The following is a 13,272-nucleotide window of genomic DNA, read 5'->3' as shown; positions in this document are numbered from 1 at the left end:
CGCTATTTTGAAGTATTTGGAAATTGTTTGGATTAGAAGAACCAAAGTTGTGTTCCCGCTGTGATTAGATGTTATTCTATGGGTATCAATATGATATATTTCTAATGGGTGGTGGTTATGTATGCACTTAATCTCTAATGCACTTCATAATATTTTCCAATAGTTAGAAAGTATTTCTTTTCATGATTTTCCCAAATATAGAAAAGTTGCAAGTATAACCGATTAAATATGCCAAGTAGAACTCATCTTATCCCTAAGTGAGTTCATTAAACGAGGGTTAGCCGCCCGAGTCCTTGTTATATTATTTCAACTCAAACCCTAGTTCATCTTTTCAAGTAAAACTAGGGTTTGTGCATAAGTAAGTGTTTGCAACCACTAACTAACAATGAATATGAAAAATAATAAAACACATCACAACCCATTATATATATATATATATATATATATATATATATATATATATATATATATGTATGTGTGTGTGTGTGTGTGTGTGTGTGTGTGTGTGTGTGTATAAAATGTTAGACACCCACTGCATAGCACCCATCATTTGGGTCCACAACTTTGATTAAAGAAACTACTCACACATATTGGTCACAAAAGTAGTAAGCAATAATGGAGACATAAAGCTTACAAAGTGTAATAAAGATGGTGGGAATGAAATTTTTTTGTCTTCACTAAGCTCTAAAAGTGGTGTATTCAATGCTCAACCACCAATGGAAAAATGTTAAATGTTGGAGAAAAATCAGATGAGGTGTGTTTGTCGTAATGCCCTTTAACTCGGTGGAAGACGATGCACTCACTCCACGAGTTTCAAATTTCAGCCATCAGTTATACCCAAAGAATCAAACATCCACACAAACCACTTAGTCAGAATAAACTAACAACAACAACATAGCGAAGACGAGCAAACAACTATTATGAACAAGTGAACAAGCAATACATGATCTACATACCTTAAAATTGAAAGAAGACTTGATTTTAGAACTTAAGAAATGATGAACACACAAGTAGCCACTACTAGGGTTAGACACAACAGAAGGAGAGAGTAAACTAGGGAGAGAATAATGGTAATGAGGGGAATGGAGGTTGATGGGTGTATTGAAGAGAGAGGGAGGGGTAACGGTTATGGGAGAGGAAGAGGTGGAGAGAGAGAGAGACGTCGTCGGGTTATATTTAAAAAACACTAATCGACACGGCAAAAGGACCAAGCGATGAATGGTTCGACGTTCCGTCGAGTGAAACGTCGCGCCCCGTTCATTTATTTATTTATTTATTAGGGAGAAAATCGCCCGTCGAGCTGACCGTCGATCAGTTCGATGGAGCGTCAAACCTGTCGTCAAAATGCCATTATTTCCAGTGATGATCTTTCAGGTGGTCCACTTCGACGGTGCATTCTACGGCTCGTCGAACTGATCGACGGTCCGTCGAAGGCGCGCCGTTCATCTGCTTTCCTGGCAATATCTGGATTTAACACTTAGGTTCCTAGACACATCAACAAACATCAAAACAACACCAAAAAAAAAAAAAAAACCAACAACACGAAAAACATAATGCAAAAATGAACATGGGTTGCCTCCCAAGAAGCGCACAATTTAACGTCGCGGCACGACGCAGTACCACTTTTGGTGTCAAGGTCCGGTGCCATGTTTCAACTGGTGAGCATTGACAATCTTGTCCCCATCAACCATCCAATGGTAGTGCTTTACCCGATGGCCATTCACCATGAAAGTACGAGTCCTATTGTCGGACTTCAATTCCATCGAACCATTGGGTGAAATACTCACCAAAGTAAAAGGACCGGACCATTTGGATTTCAATTTGCTCGGAAAGAGCTTTAACCTTGAATTGAATAGCAACACCGAATCACCCGGTTGAAAATCTCTCTTCAAAAGTTTGACATCATGATAATGCTTCATCTTCTCTTTATACAAAGCCGCACTCTCATGGGCATGATACCGAAACTCATCCATTTTATTCATTTGAAACGGTTGCAACTTGCCTGCTTCGTCCCAATCCATGTTCAATTTTTTTAATGCCTACAAAGCTTTGTGTTCAAGTTCAACCAGTAGATGGCGAGCTTTGCCAAACACCAAACGATAAGGAGAAGTACTAATGGGCGTCTTGAATGCCGTTCTATAAGCCCAAGAGCATCATCAAGCTTTAATGATCAATCTGTTCGATTTGCATTAACCGTCTTAGCTAAGATACTTTTTATCTCCCAATTGGAGACTCCGACTTGCCCACTAGTTTGGGGATTGTAAGGAGTTTCCACGCTATGCTTCACTCCATATTTCTCCATGAGATTAGTGAATTGCTTGTTGCAAAAATGAGTGCCACCATCACTAATGATTGCCCTAGGAGTGCCAAATCTTGTGAATATGTTCTTTTTGAGAAAAATTTGTGACACTCTTGCCAATATTATTGCGCAATGCTACCGCTTCGACCCACTTGGACACATAACTGCAACAAGGATGTAGCGCAGGCCACGAGAACTCACAAATAGGCCCATAAAGTCGATGCCCCACACATCAAAGAGTTCAACCTCTATGACAAAATTCATTGACATTTCGTGCTTCCTCCCAATTGACCCTTGGCGTTGACATTGATCACAAGATTTCACCATCAAATTTGCATCATGATAAAGGGTGGACCAATAATAGCCACATTCAAGCACTTTGCTGCGGTGCGGTTCCCCTATGACGACCCCCCCCCCCCCCCACTGGAAAGTCATGGCAAACCTTCAAGATTTTCATGGCCTCGAATTCAGCCACACATCGCCGAATGATGTTGTCGGCACAAGTGCGGAATAAATAGGGCTAATCCCAATAGTATTGACGACTATCTCTCAAAAATTTCTTCTTTTGATAAGCTTTGATGTCGTCGGGGATAAGACTCGTCACCAAGAAGTTGGCGATATCCACATACCAAGGAGCAACTTCACAAGACAGCCAAAAGTCTTTTATCGGGAAAAGTATCATTTAATTCAAGATCTCCACTCGGTCTCCCGGCTTCCTCAAGCCTAGATAGATGACCCGCAACTTGGTTTTCACAACCTTTTCGATCTTTGACTTCAAAGTCAAACTCTTGCAATAATAAAACCCAACGAATGAACCGCGACTTTGCATCTTTATTTGTCATCAAATATCTCAATGCCACGTGATCCGTGTGAACAACCACTTTGGATCCCAATAGATAGGCCCGGAATTTCTCAAAAGCATATATAATGGCTAGAAGTTCTTGCTCAATAATGATATAATTCATTTGAGCACCATTGAGGGTTTTACTAGCATAATAAATTGGGAGCATGATTTTGTTGTGCCTTTGCCCCAGCACCGCACCAATAGCAAATCCGCTCGCGTCACACATGAGCTCAAATGGCAATGACCATTCCGGAGAGATAATAATTGGAGTAGAAGTAAGCATTTCCTTTAACTCATTAAATGCCTTAAGGCACTTCTCATCAAATGCAAACTTAGCCTCCTTTTTAAGAAGCTTACACATCGGATTGGCGATCTTTGAGAAATCATTGATAAATCGCCGATAGAAGTCGGCATGTCCCAAGAAGCTACGAACTCCTCTGACAGAGATAGGTGGAGGAAGCTTGGCAATAACATTAATTTTTGCTTGGTCTACCTCAATACCCTTCTCAGAAATCCTATGGCCAAGGACAATCCCTTCCTTCACCATGAAATGACATTTCTCCCAATTAAGTACAAGGTTAGTTTCTTCACACAGCTTCAATACCTTACCGAGATTGGCAAGGCATTCGTCAAAAGAGTCACCAACAATCGAAAAGTCATCCATAAAGACTTCCAAGAAATCTTCCACTATATCCGAGAAAATAGACATCATGCACCGTTGGAATGTAGCCGGGGCATTGCATAAACCAAAAGGCATTTGGCTAAAATCAAAAGTGCCATAAGGACAAGTGAAAGTGGTTTTCTATTGGTCCTCTAAGGCAATGTTAATTTGGTTGTAACCCGAATATCCATCCAGAAAGCCATAATAAGATCTTCCGGCTAGCCGATCAAGCATTTGATCAATAAAAGTCATAGGAAAGTGGTCTTTACAAGTCGCGGTGTTGAGCTTTCGATAGTCCATACGCACTAGCCATCCTGTGACTGTCCTTATAGGAATCAACTCATTCTTGGAATTAGGGACAACGGCGATGCCCCCTTCTTTGACACACATTGCACCGGACTCACCCATGGACTATTTGCAATTGGGTATACAACACCTGGATCCAACCATTTGATAATTTCCTTCTTGACCACTTCTTGCATAGGAGGGTTTAGCCTTCTTTGATGCTCTACACTCGGTGAACTATCTTCCTCGAGTTCGATTCTATGTTCATAAATACCGGAGGGAATCCCCCTAATATCCGCAATAGTCCACCCAATAGATCTTCGATAAGCCCGCGACACTTCAAGCACCTTTTGAGTTTGTTCCTCATTTAACAAAGATGAGAGAATAACCGGTAAATAATTATCTGGGCCAAGAAAAGCATACTTTAAAATGAGAGGGAAGTAGCTTGAGCTCAAGTTTTGGAGGCTTAATAATCGAAGGCTTAGCCGGAGGAGTGGTTCTTTTGTCAAGATCAAGAGATAATTTGTTTGGCTCATAAGAATACGAACCCTGACCAATAAGAGAATTTACCATTTCAACATACCCTCCATGTCATCCACCTCAAAATTCACCAAAATAGCCGAAAGTGCTTCGTTAAAGTGCTCCTTCTCTCACTTATGCTCCACTGCTTCGTCTACCACATCGAAAGAATCAATGACTGAAATGCTCTCATAAGCACTTGATAATTTTAACCCCTTGCCAGCTTGGAAGGTAACCTCTTCATCATTTATCTGGAATTTTATTTCATTCCTTTCCGAGTCCATTAAAGCTCTCCCAGTGGCAAGAAATGGCCTTCCCAAGATAATTGAGACTTCTTTGTCAACCGCACAATCAAGGATGACAAAATCCGCCGGCAATAAGAATTCTCCCACTCTAACAAGGACGTCATCAACAACTCCTACCGGTCTCTTGATGGTTCTATCGGCCATTTGGAGACGCATGATTGTTGGTCTAGGTGTCCCCAACCCGGATTGTTTATAGATGTCTAGTGGCATTAAATTAATACTAGCCCCATTATCACACAAGGCACGAGCAAAATCATGGTGACCGATGGTGCAAGGGATAGTGAAAGCCTCAGGATCTCCCTTCTTCTCAACCTTTGAGGACGAAATAATAGAGTTCACACGGTGGGTAACTTCCACCGTATCATGCTTGATTGGTCTTTTCTTCGTCAACAAGTCCTTCAAGTACTTAGAAAATTCCGGCATTTCTTGGAATGCATCAAGAAATGGGATATTCATTGACAACCCTTTCAATTGGCCATAGAAGCGTTGGCACTTGGCATCCTCCGTTCTTTTCAAAAATCTTTGTGGGAACGGGAGAAGAGATTTATATGTTTGAGTCAAGGGTTTAAGTGCCCCCGTGACCTTGCTCTTTTGAGTGCTACCCTCGGTAGTATTTTCGACACTTGGCACCTTATCACCCTCGAGAACAATAGGGTATTCCACCTTCTCTTTCTCAACAATAATAGGCATTTCAATTGGTGCCTCAGGTTCTTCTTCAATAACCTCATCACCAATCGGCTCGACAATAATAGTTTCAACTATCCTCTCATCCACCGCATAAAGAATTTTCCCATTTCTAGTAGAAATAGCTTTGCATGAGGCAATGTGATTACCTCCACTACCCCTTGGGTTCGAAATTGTGTCGCTAGGAAGGCCTCCTCTTTGTGGTGGATGTTGCTCATGAGAAAGGTCTCGCATTTGTGACTCAAGTTTTTGAATCGAAGCGATGTGAGAGCCTACCACTTAGGTCAAATTCGCTATCTTCTTATCACTTTTGTTTTGGTTGTCCAAGATCTTTTCAAGCATAGATTCCATTCGAGAGGTCCCTTGATAATTGGAAGGACCCTCTCGCCAATTTTGAGAGTTGGAAGAACGACCTTTCGGTGGAACATAGGCATTAGAATTCTGATTACCATAATTGTTGTTGTTGTAATCCCTCCTATCCGAACCACCATACTCATTTCGACCATATTGATTGCTTTGTTGTTGGGGTCTCCATTGCTTTTGATAACCCCTTTGAGAGTTATCGATATAATTAGCATCCTCACGTTGTGGTTGCCCCTCTAGATAAGTCTTCTCCGAGATTGATACATTCTGGGAGCATGAGATGGCATTTCTTCAACAACATTCACACCCTTAGATTCTTTCTCCGCAAGCCTCTTTAACAAAGAACCACTATGGTTTGCACCGAGAAAAAGCATGATCTCGCTCATGATTTTCTTTGGCCACCGCGGCAACAGAAGGACTACCATATGAAAAAACTTCACTATCATTGGAGTGCCAAGCTTGATTGTGGGTGGTGAGCTTATCGAGTAATTGGGTGATGTTAACAAATGACTTGTCCATGAAGCATCCACCAAAAAGATTGTGACAATGTTAACCGATTCATCGTATCTAAACCCTTGTAGAACTTCTCGAGAATAGCATCCGAAAACCCATGAGTTGGAGATTGAGCAAGATAGTACTTGAAACACTCCCATGCCGAATATAATTGTTCCCCGAGTCGTTTGAACTCAAAGATCTTATCTCGAAGTTCAAAGCTTTTTGCTCGGTGGAAACCATTTCTTCAAAAATGTATTGGCTAGCTCGCTCCAGGTGTGAATAGAATTGCTGGGAAGCTTTTCATACCATTCCCTTGCTTGGCCAGCCAAGGAATATTTGAAGACCCGTAACCGAAGTGCATCAGCAGAAACAACACCTTAGGATTGTTGAGCACACACATGCAGGAAGTTCTTCAAATGTCGGAGTGGATAATCCTCCGAAGAATTTCAGAAATAACCCTCAAGTTTCAACAGCTGATAGATAGAGCTATCGATTTTGAAAGTAGCATTTTCAGTCCTAGGAGGGACCACCGCAGAAGCATAATCAGCTTTATTAATGAATTCCGCAAATATATTCTCATCTTCCTCCTTTTCTGGTGCAGGTGGGTTCACTTGGAACCCACCTTGGTTTCCTTGATTTCGATTGTGTCTTCATGCCATTTTCACTCGATTTACCAGAAACAACAAACAAGTTGTGATGGAATAGAAAAAGTTTTAAAGAAAAGTACACAACAATTAGTAATTTCAAAACCGTATTCTCCGGCAACGGCGCCAAAATTTGATACGCTCAAATTAAACCTAAATTATAGCGTAAGGCGGTCTATGTCAAATATAATAACCCAACTAGGTTGGGGTCGAATCCCACAGGGAATACAGTGTGAAATAAGTACTAATTATATATGTTACTAATCTCTAAAGTCTTTAGTTCTATTCCGACTAGGGTAGAAAAAGGGTTTAGTTTGTATTCGCTATTTTGAAGTGTTTGGAAATTGTTTGGATTAGAAGAACCAAAGTTGTGTTCCCGCTGTGATTAGATGTTATGCTATGGGTATCAATATGATATATTTCTAATGGGTGGTGGTTATGTATGCACTTAATCTCTAATGCACTTCCTAATATTTTTCAATAGTTAGAAAGTATTTCTTTTCATGATTTTCCCAAATATAGAAAAGTTGCAAGTATAACCGATCGAATATGCCAAGTAGAACTCATCTTATCCCTAAGTGAGTTCATTAAAAGAGGGTTAGCGCCCCGAGTCCTTGTTATATTATTTCAACTCAAACCCTAGTTCATCTTTCCGAATAAAACTAGGGTTTGTGCATAAGTAAGTGTTTGCAACCACTAACTAACAATGAATATGAGAAATGATAAAACTCATCACAACCCATTATATATATATATATATATATATACACACACACACAATGTTAGACACCCATTGCATAACACCCATTATTTGGGTCCACAACTTGGATTAAAGAAACTACTCGCACATATTGGTCACAAAAGTAGTAAGCAATAATGGAGACATAAAGCTTACAAAATGTAATAAAGATGGTGGGAATGAAATCTTTTTGCCTTCACTAAGCTCCAAAAGTGGTGTATTCAATGCTCAACCACCAATGGAAAAATGTTTAATGTTGGAGAAAAATCAGATGTGTACAAAAACCTAAAATGTTCTTTAAATAGGCTCCAAAAAATGCACATCGGCAATTAGCAAAACGCTCGTGGCGAATCGACGGACCGTCGATCGCCCGACGGGCCGTCGATTCCTTCGTCTTTTAGTTCTTCAGTTTGATGGTCCATTCGACGGTGCCGTCGACCAGTTCGACGCTCCGTCGATTCTTTTGTCTTTCTCTCTTCTGATGGACAAGTTTGTTTGATGAGACAAACGACGAAATGTCGATCCATTCGACGCTTCGTCAATGGCTCCGTCCTTTGTCCTCTTCAACTTAGGCCATCACTGGAAAATTCAACTTATCGACGCTCCAAATGACGGTCCGTCGAACCTTCATTTCTGGGCAATTTTATCGACGGACCGTCAAATCTTCATTTCTAGGCAATTTTTCCTTTTTTCTTTGTTTTTTTGCTTTTGGGCCATCACTTTCCTAAAACATAACGAAAACACATTAAAATGAACCAGACTTACTTGAGAACACCCAAAATCCATAGTAAAAAGGCATCGAATGTGCCACAAATCTGCGGCACATCAACGTCCCCCAACCCTTTTTCAACTTGTTCGAGGGTAGCCCGCTGGGATTTCCACCTTTTGTACTCGATCAAAATCGTAGAACGAGCCTCGGCAGCCTCCATATCTTTAAGAGACTTTTCTAGATCGGCCTAGGCTTTTTTCAATCTAGCCTCTAGCTCGGACTTCACTTCAAGAAGAGCGATTCGAATTTGATTGGCCGATTCAAACTAGACCTGAAGCAGATCATTGGCCTCAGTAGCCTCCTCGAGATTGCTCTCGAGCTCATCACTGATCCGAGCTCGAGTCTCGGCTTTCTCCTCTGCCACCCTCAATTTCTCCTTGTCATTGGCTCTTTCGGATTCAAGTTGGTGATGTCTTTCTGGCACCTTCACAGCATCAGCCTTGACCAAGTCAGATGAATTATATTATCTAAAATAAATAGTTGAAAAGTCTAATTTTTCTCCAATAATAATGGTGTGAAATGTTTGAGGCATTCAGTGTAATTAATTTAACCCTCTCCAATCGATTATCCTCCATCTCTAGCTATTAGGTTATGGATCCATATTTAGTGTACGCGCCTACATGGAGTTAACAATATTGATCAAGTGAATTAATAGTGTAAATAATTTTATACGGTAACAAATTAATTAATATTACTTTCCTTCTGAAGTAACATTTAAATTTTAACCATTACTTATATTTTAAAATAAAAAGAAAAAGCAACAAATAGGCAAGTTCCTCCCATAGTTCCATGGAATCTCAAAATACGCCCTAAAGTGCGGTTGAAGTATCGTGTCCAAATTTTGCTAATTGGAAGTCTTAAAAATATATTTCTTAATTGACATTCTTCATGCTTATCTTCTACCTATGGTTTCAATACAGTGCGTATAATTTAGGCTGCTTTGATATTTTTATTGTCCTAGCAACTACTATGTTTCTTCCTTTTTCACATGTTCATTTACTAAGTCACGGTATTAATTATTAATAAATTGAGATTGGTGAAGATTAGTGTTTTTTCCTTCTTTAAATATGCATGAAAAGTTTGTATTTATCCTTCAAAAAAATAAACACAATTCCTCGAGTCTTTCGACATATACGTGCACGTGTGCGCACGAATTATTGACTGCTTCTATAATAAAAAAATAATTGTGTGTAAGCAACCGCAAGGCCTAACTCTTTGCTTTTTTCCTCTTATTATTACTTTTTTTAACATAATATGTACAAACATTTGTGTCAGCATCTGAGGAAGCTTTTGACTTAAAACAGAACAAGTTAGTAAAGAAACCAACAAATTTTTGTTAAAGAATATGCACCACAAGTTTCCATTGAAATCAAGCTGACAGCTACTCTTCATCTAATATAACTATGCAAGCATGCAACTTCTCCACAATTATTGCTAATTTGTGTGTTCATTATATATGAAAAGACAATATAAAACTTCGAAATCGTCATGTCAATTTTTTTTTCCGACATTACTCCAACTATCCCGTTGGAAGAATAATTTAAAGTTATAGAAAATCCCGTTGGAAGATTAATTCAAAGTTATAGAAAATCAATTTTTTTAAGAATTTAATATTTATGGATTATTTAATTTATGTTCAAATAAGATGTATAGAAATAGGTTTTCTAATTTTAATTAAAATAAATTTCATGCTAATATAAATAGGGCGTGCTAACTATTTTCATGCAGCGGAGAATTTTGAATAAATTATATTCCTTCATACCCTTTATTGCCATTGTATTTCATCTAACCATAACTCAACACAAGTTGATAAGACTCAACTATAAGCGACGTGTATATGAATTAATAGTTTCAGATTCAAGCTTTGAGAATGTAAAAAGAGATGTTAAAGAAAGTTTTTTTCGTTTTAATGGACCGGTTATATGCCACGTGGACTGGTTATATGCGATGTATATATAAATTAGTCGGACCGGTTAATTTTAAAAATCAGATAGTTATAGAAAAAAGTATTTTGAAGCATGCATTTAGGGTTTTAACAAAATGCTTTAAAAACCTAAGCCACACATTAAATTAGCAGAGACAAAGGGCACCTTCAATCACATGGAACCTGCAAGAATATCTACCTACATATGAAAGGTGACATCTGGTCTTTCTCATTTAATGGTTTTTGTTTCTGTAACAGCAGGTGGCAATTCTGTAACAAGTGCATTTGTTGGATCAAGATGGAACACATGGAGAATATCAACCCTCCAACAACAGGATCAATAATTATTGAAAAGAAGGAAGACATAATTAAGCTTCCATTAATTCATTCTAATTTGAGCAACATTTTCAATAATTTCAAACTTTGTGAAAATGTTCACTGTTAATATTAGTATAACAATTATTAGTGTACCAAGAAGGGAAATTGTCAGCACTCAGAACACATAGCTGGAGGTCTCGTCTTTTTCTTGAAATTATGTCATGCTCCAAGATATGGGTGGCAATTCTCAGAATCATTAGACCTTCAATGTTACAAGATATTGGGAAGGTACAAAATATAACTAAATTTAATTAAAAAAGAATATTTTTTTAGTTTCCTACTCGGTGTCTGGTGCCTGCATTGGGCCCGACAAAATCCAAATTCACGCCTACATTGGGGGCAAAACGTGTAGTAACAAAGTCGATTTCGTACCCAGCCTGGTTAAAGATGAAAAAATACTTATCAATATTCTATCACAACCATTATTGCTGCAAAACCAATAATTGCACCCCCAAAATTATGTATGGATCATATTTTTAGTAGATAGTTTATCATAGAACTAGGTGGGGTAGTGCTTTTTTGGTCCCTTTTGGTAGAAAATGAAACTTGAAAGGGATCAATCTTTCATTATTCACAATGTCTTGTTCTAGTTTCGAGTATATTACATTTTATCAATTTGAACCTACTCAATCAGTTCATCAAATTCCCTAAGCTAGGCTGGCAATTCTCACAGTTACAACTTACAACAATAAGAATAATAGTTCATATTTTTTTTTCTTGGGAGATTCTTTGTTACAAGTTTGTAAAGTTAAATTAATTTATTGAAGAATAAAAGAATATGAGATAGTGTAAAGCTGTAAAGAGGTGATGAAAAATTGAAAATGGACTAAATATTATTGTTATTATTATTTTTTCTCCAGACTTATGTTTTTTTTTTCTGGTGTAGGAGAGAGATAATAAAATACAGACAGTTTTCTCCATTCTTCTTTTTTTTGACATTTATATTTTTCTGTTGTTTCCCACTACATAGACAGGAATAATAGTAACTAGGAAGAAGATTAAAAATAATATAAAAAGAAAAGAGGATGAAAACAAGATCCTCAGAAATCTAAAGCCCCTTTTTTCCCCTTGTCATGCCCCCTATTCACCCCTCAAACATCAATCTTCTTTACTCTCTTCAACTGCAGCTGCAGACACACACAACATATACTCTTTTGCCAATTCTTATTGCCTCTTCCTTCCCTTCAATCCACCTGCCAAAAACACAAAGCCAAATCAATTAAAATTTGAAAAATATTTAGTGAAAAATAAGAAACTAAATAGAAGGAGAACAATAGATGTTGGTAATATCAATTAGTTGGGATTAAATTTTATTCATGTTAGAACGTTTATATTTGGTCTAAAGTTCATTATGAGTCTTTTCATCTTGCCAGAGAGTTATATGTCGGTGAAAAATGCAGAAATGTTTTAGTTAAAAGTTTTTAATACTATTTGATTGAGATGAGCTTAAAAACAGAGCGATTTAGACAGTAAAGATTTATACAAAGTAAAGATTTATACAATCAATTTTAACTTATTTGAGACTGAGGCCTAATTGTTATTGTATTAATATCAAGAACAAACTAGGCCCTGTTATTCTGTTTTGTAAATGGACTTCAGATTTTTTGGCAGCAGTTATAAAGAAAAGCGGTATAGTTTCTTTTTACTCACTAGATTTTTCTGATGAAGTTCTTCCACTGACAGATGTTTTCAAGAATCCAAAGTGCTTCCCTAAAACAGATTTACCCTGAATAGATAACACATTCTCATTGTTAATTCTATAGTTAATAAAAAGACTTCAGAAGAATAATCCAAGAAGAAAATAATAAAAAAAAGAGTAACCTTTGAATGCGTTTCAGAGAAGCCAGTTACCATCTCCATGGAAGTTCTATCATTATAACATCTGTCATCCTGAAAAAATAAAAGTATGCAAAAAGGGTATATGTCAAAATGAAATATAGGAAAAAGAAAATCAGAATTTGAGACTAATAAAAATGTTGTTATATTGGACTTGCCTTGGGGGAGTTAGAGAATGGAGAACTGGCAGTGTCATCAAGATAAAGATTCTGATTTTTCCCCTTTTGCTCTTTTATTTTCTTCTTCTCTTTGGCCTTTGTGTTTTCAGAAGCTGATGGATAGAAAATATATCCATTTTCATCAACGCAATATTGTTCATGAAAATGTGGTGGACCAGAAGAAGCATCAGAAACCATAGACATATCTTCATCTTCTTGATTTTCTTCATCAACATACTCTGTTTTATATATGCTATGATTAGTATTATCTCTTCTGTTGTATTGATCTCTAGAATTTGAGAGTTGATCTAAGTACATTGTCCATCCAGATTCACACCCACTGCTACATTCAGAACCTGATATATTCAT

At 37.8% G+C, this 13,272-nt stretch overlaps 2 protein-coding genes and 1 long non-coding RNA gene across 3 annotated transcripts; all 3 read right to left on the bottom strand.

The window, feature by feature from the left end:
* Positions 1–1,631: 1,631 nt before the first annotated feature.
* On the bottom strand, positions 1,632–2,021 carry LOC132034816 (uncharacterized). Its single transcript, XM_059425169.1, has one exon. It carries the CDS (start codon positions 2,019–2,021, stop codon positions 1,632–1,634), a length of 390 nt encoding a protein of 129 aa, XP_059281152.1.
* Positions 2,022–11,719: 9,698 nt separating this feature from the next.
* On the bottom strand, positions 11,720–12,862 carry LOC132035347 (uncharacterized). The gene is made up of 3 exons (XR_009409221.1): positions 12,731–12,862; positions 12,560–12,635; positions 11,720–12,102 (listed from the first exon to the last, which is right to left on the bottom strand). It is a non-coding gene; the product is annotated as an uncharacterized LOC132035347 (long non-coding RNA).
* A 26-nt stretch (positions 12,863–12,888) lies between these two features.
* Positions 12,889–13,272, bottom strand: LOC132034815 (protein SOB FIVE-LIKE 5-like). Its single transcript, XM_059425167.1, has one exon. The coding sequence runs from the start codon at positions 13,270–13,272 to the stop codon at positions 12,889–12,891; it is 384 nt and encodes a 127-aa protein (XP_059281150.1).

The sequence above is a fragment of the Lycium ferocissimum genome, chromosome 10 (genome assembly GCF_029784015.1).
Source record: "Lycium ferocissimum isolate CSIRO_LF1 chromosome 10, AGI_CSIRO_Lferr_CH_V1, whole genome shotgun sequence".
Classification (NCBI taxonomy): Eukaryota; Viridiplantae; Streptophyta; class Magnoliopsida; order Solanales; family Solanaceae; genus Lycium; species Lycium ferocissimum.
Note: the sequence above shows the minus strand (reverse complement) of the source record. Positions and strands in the feature narration are given on the sequence as shown.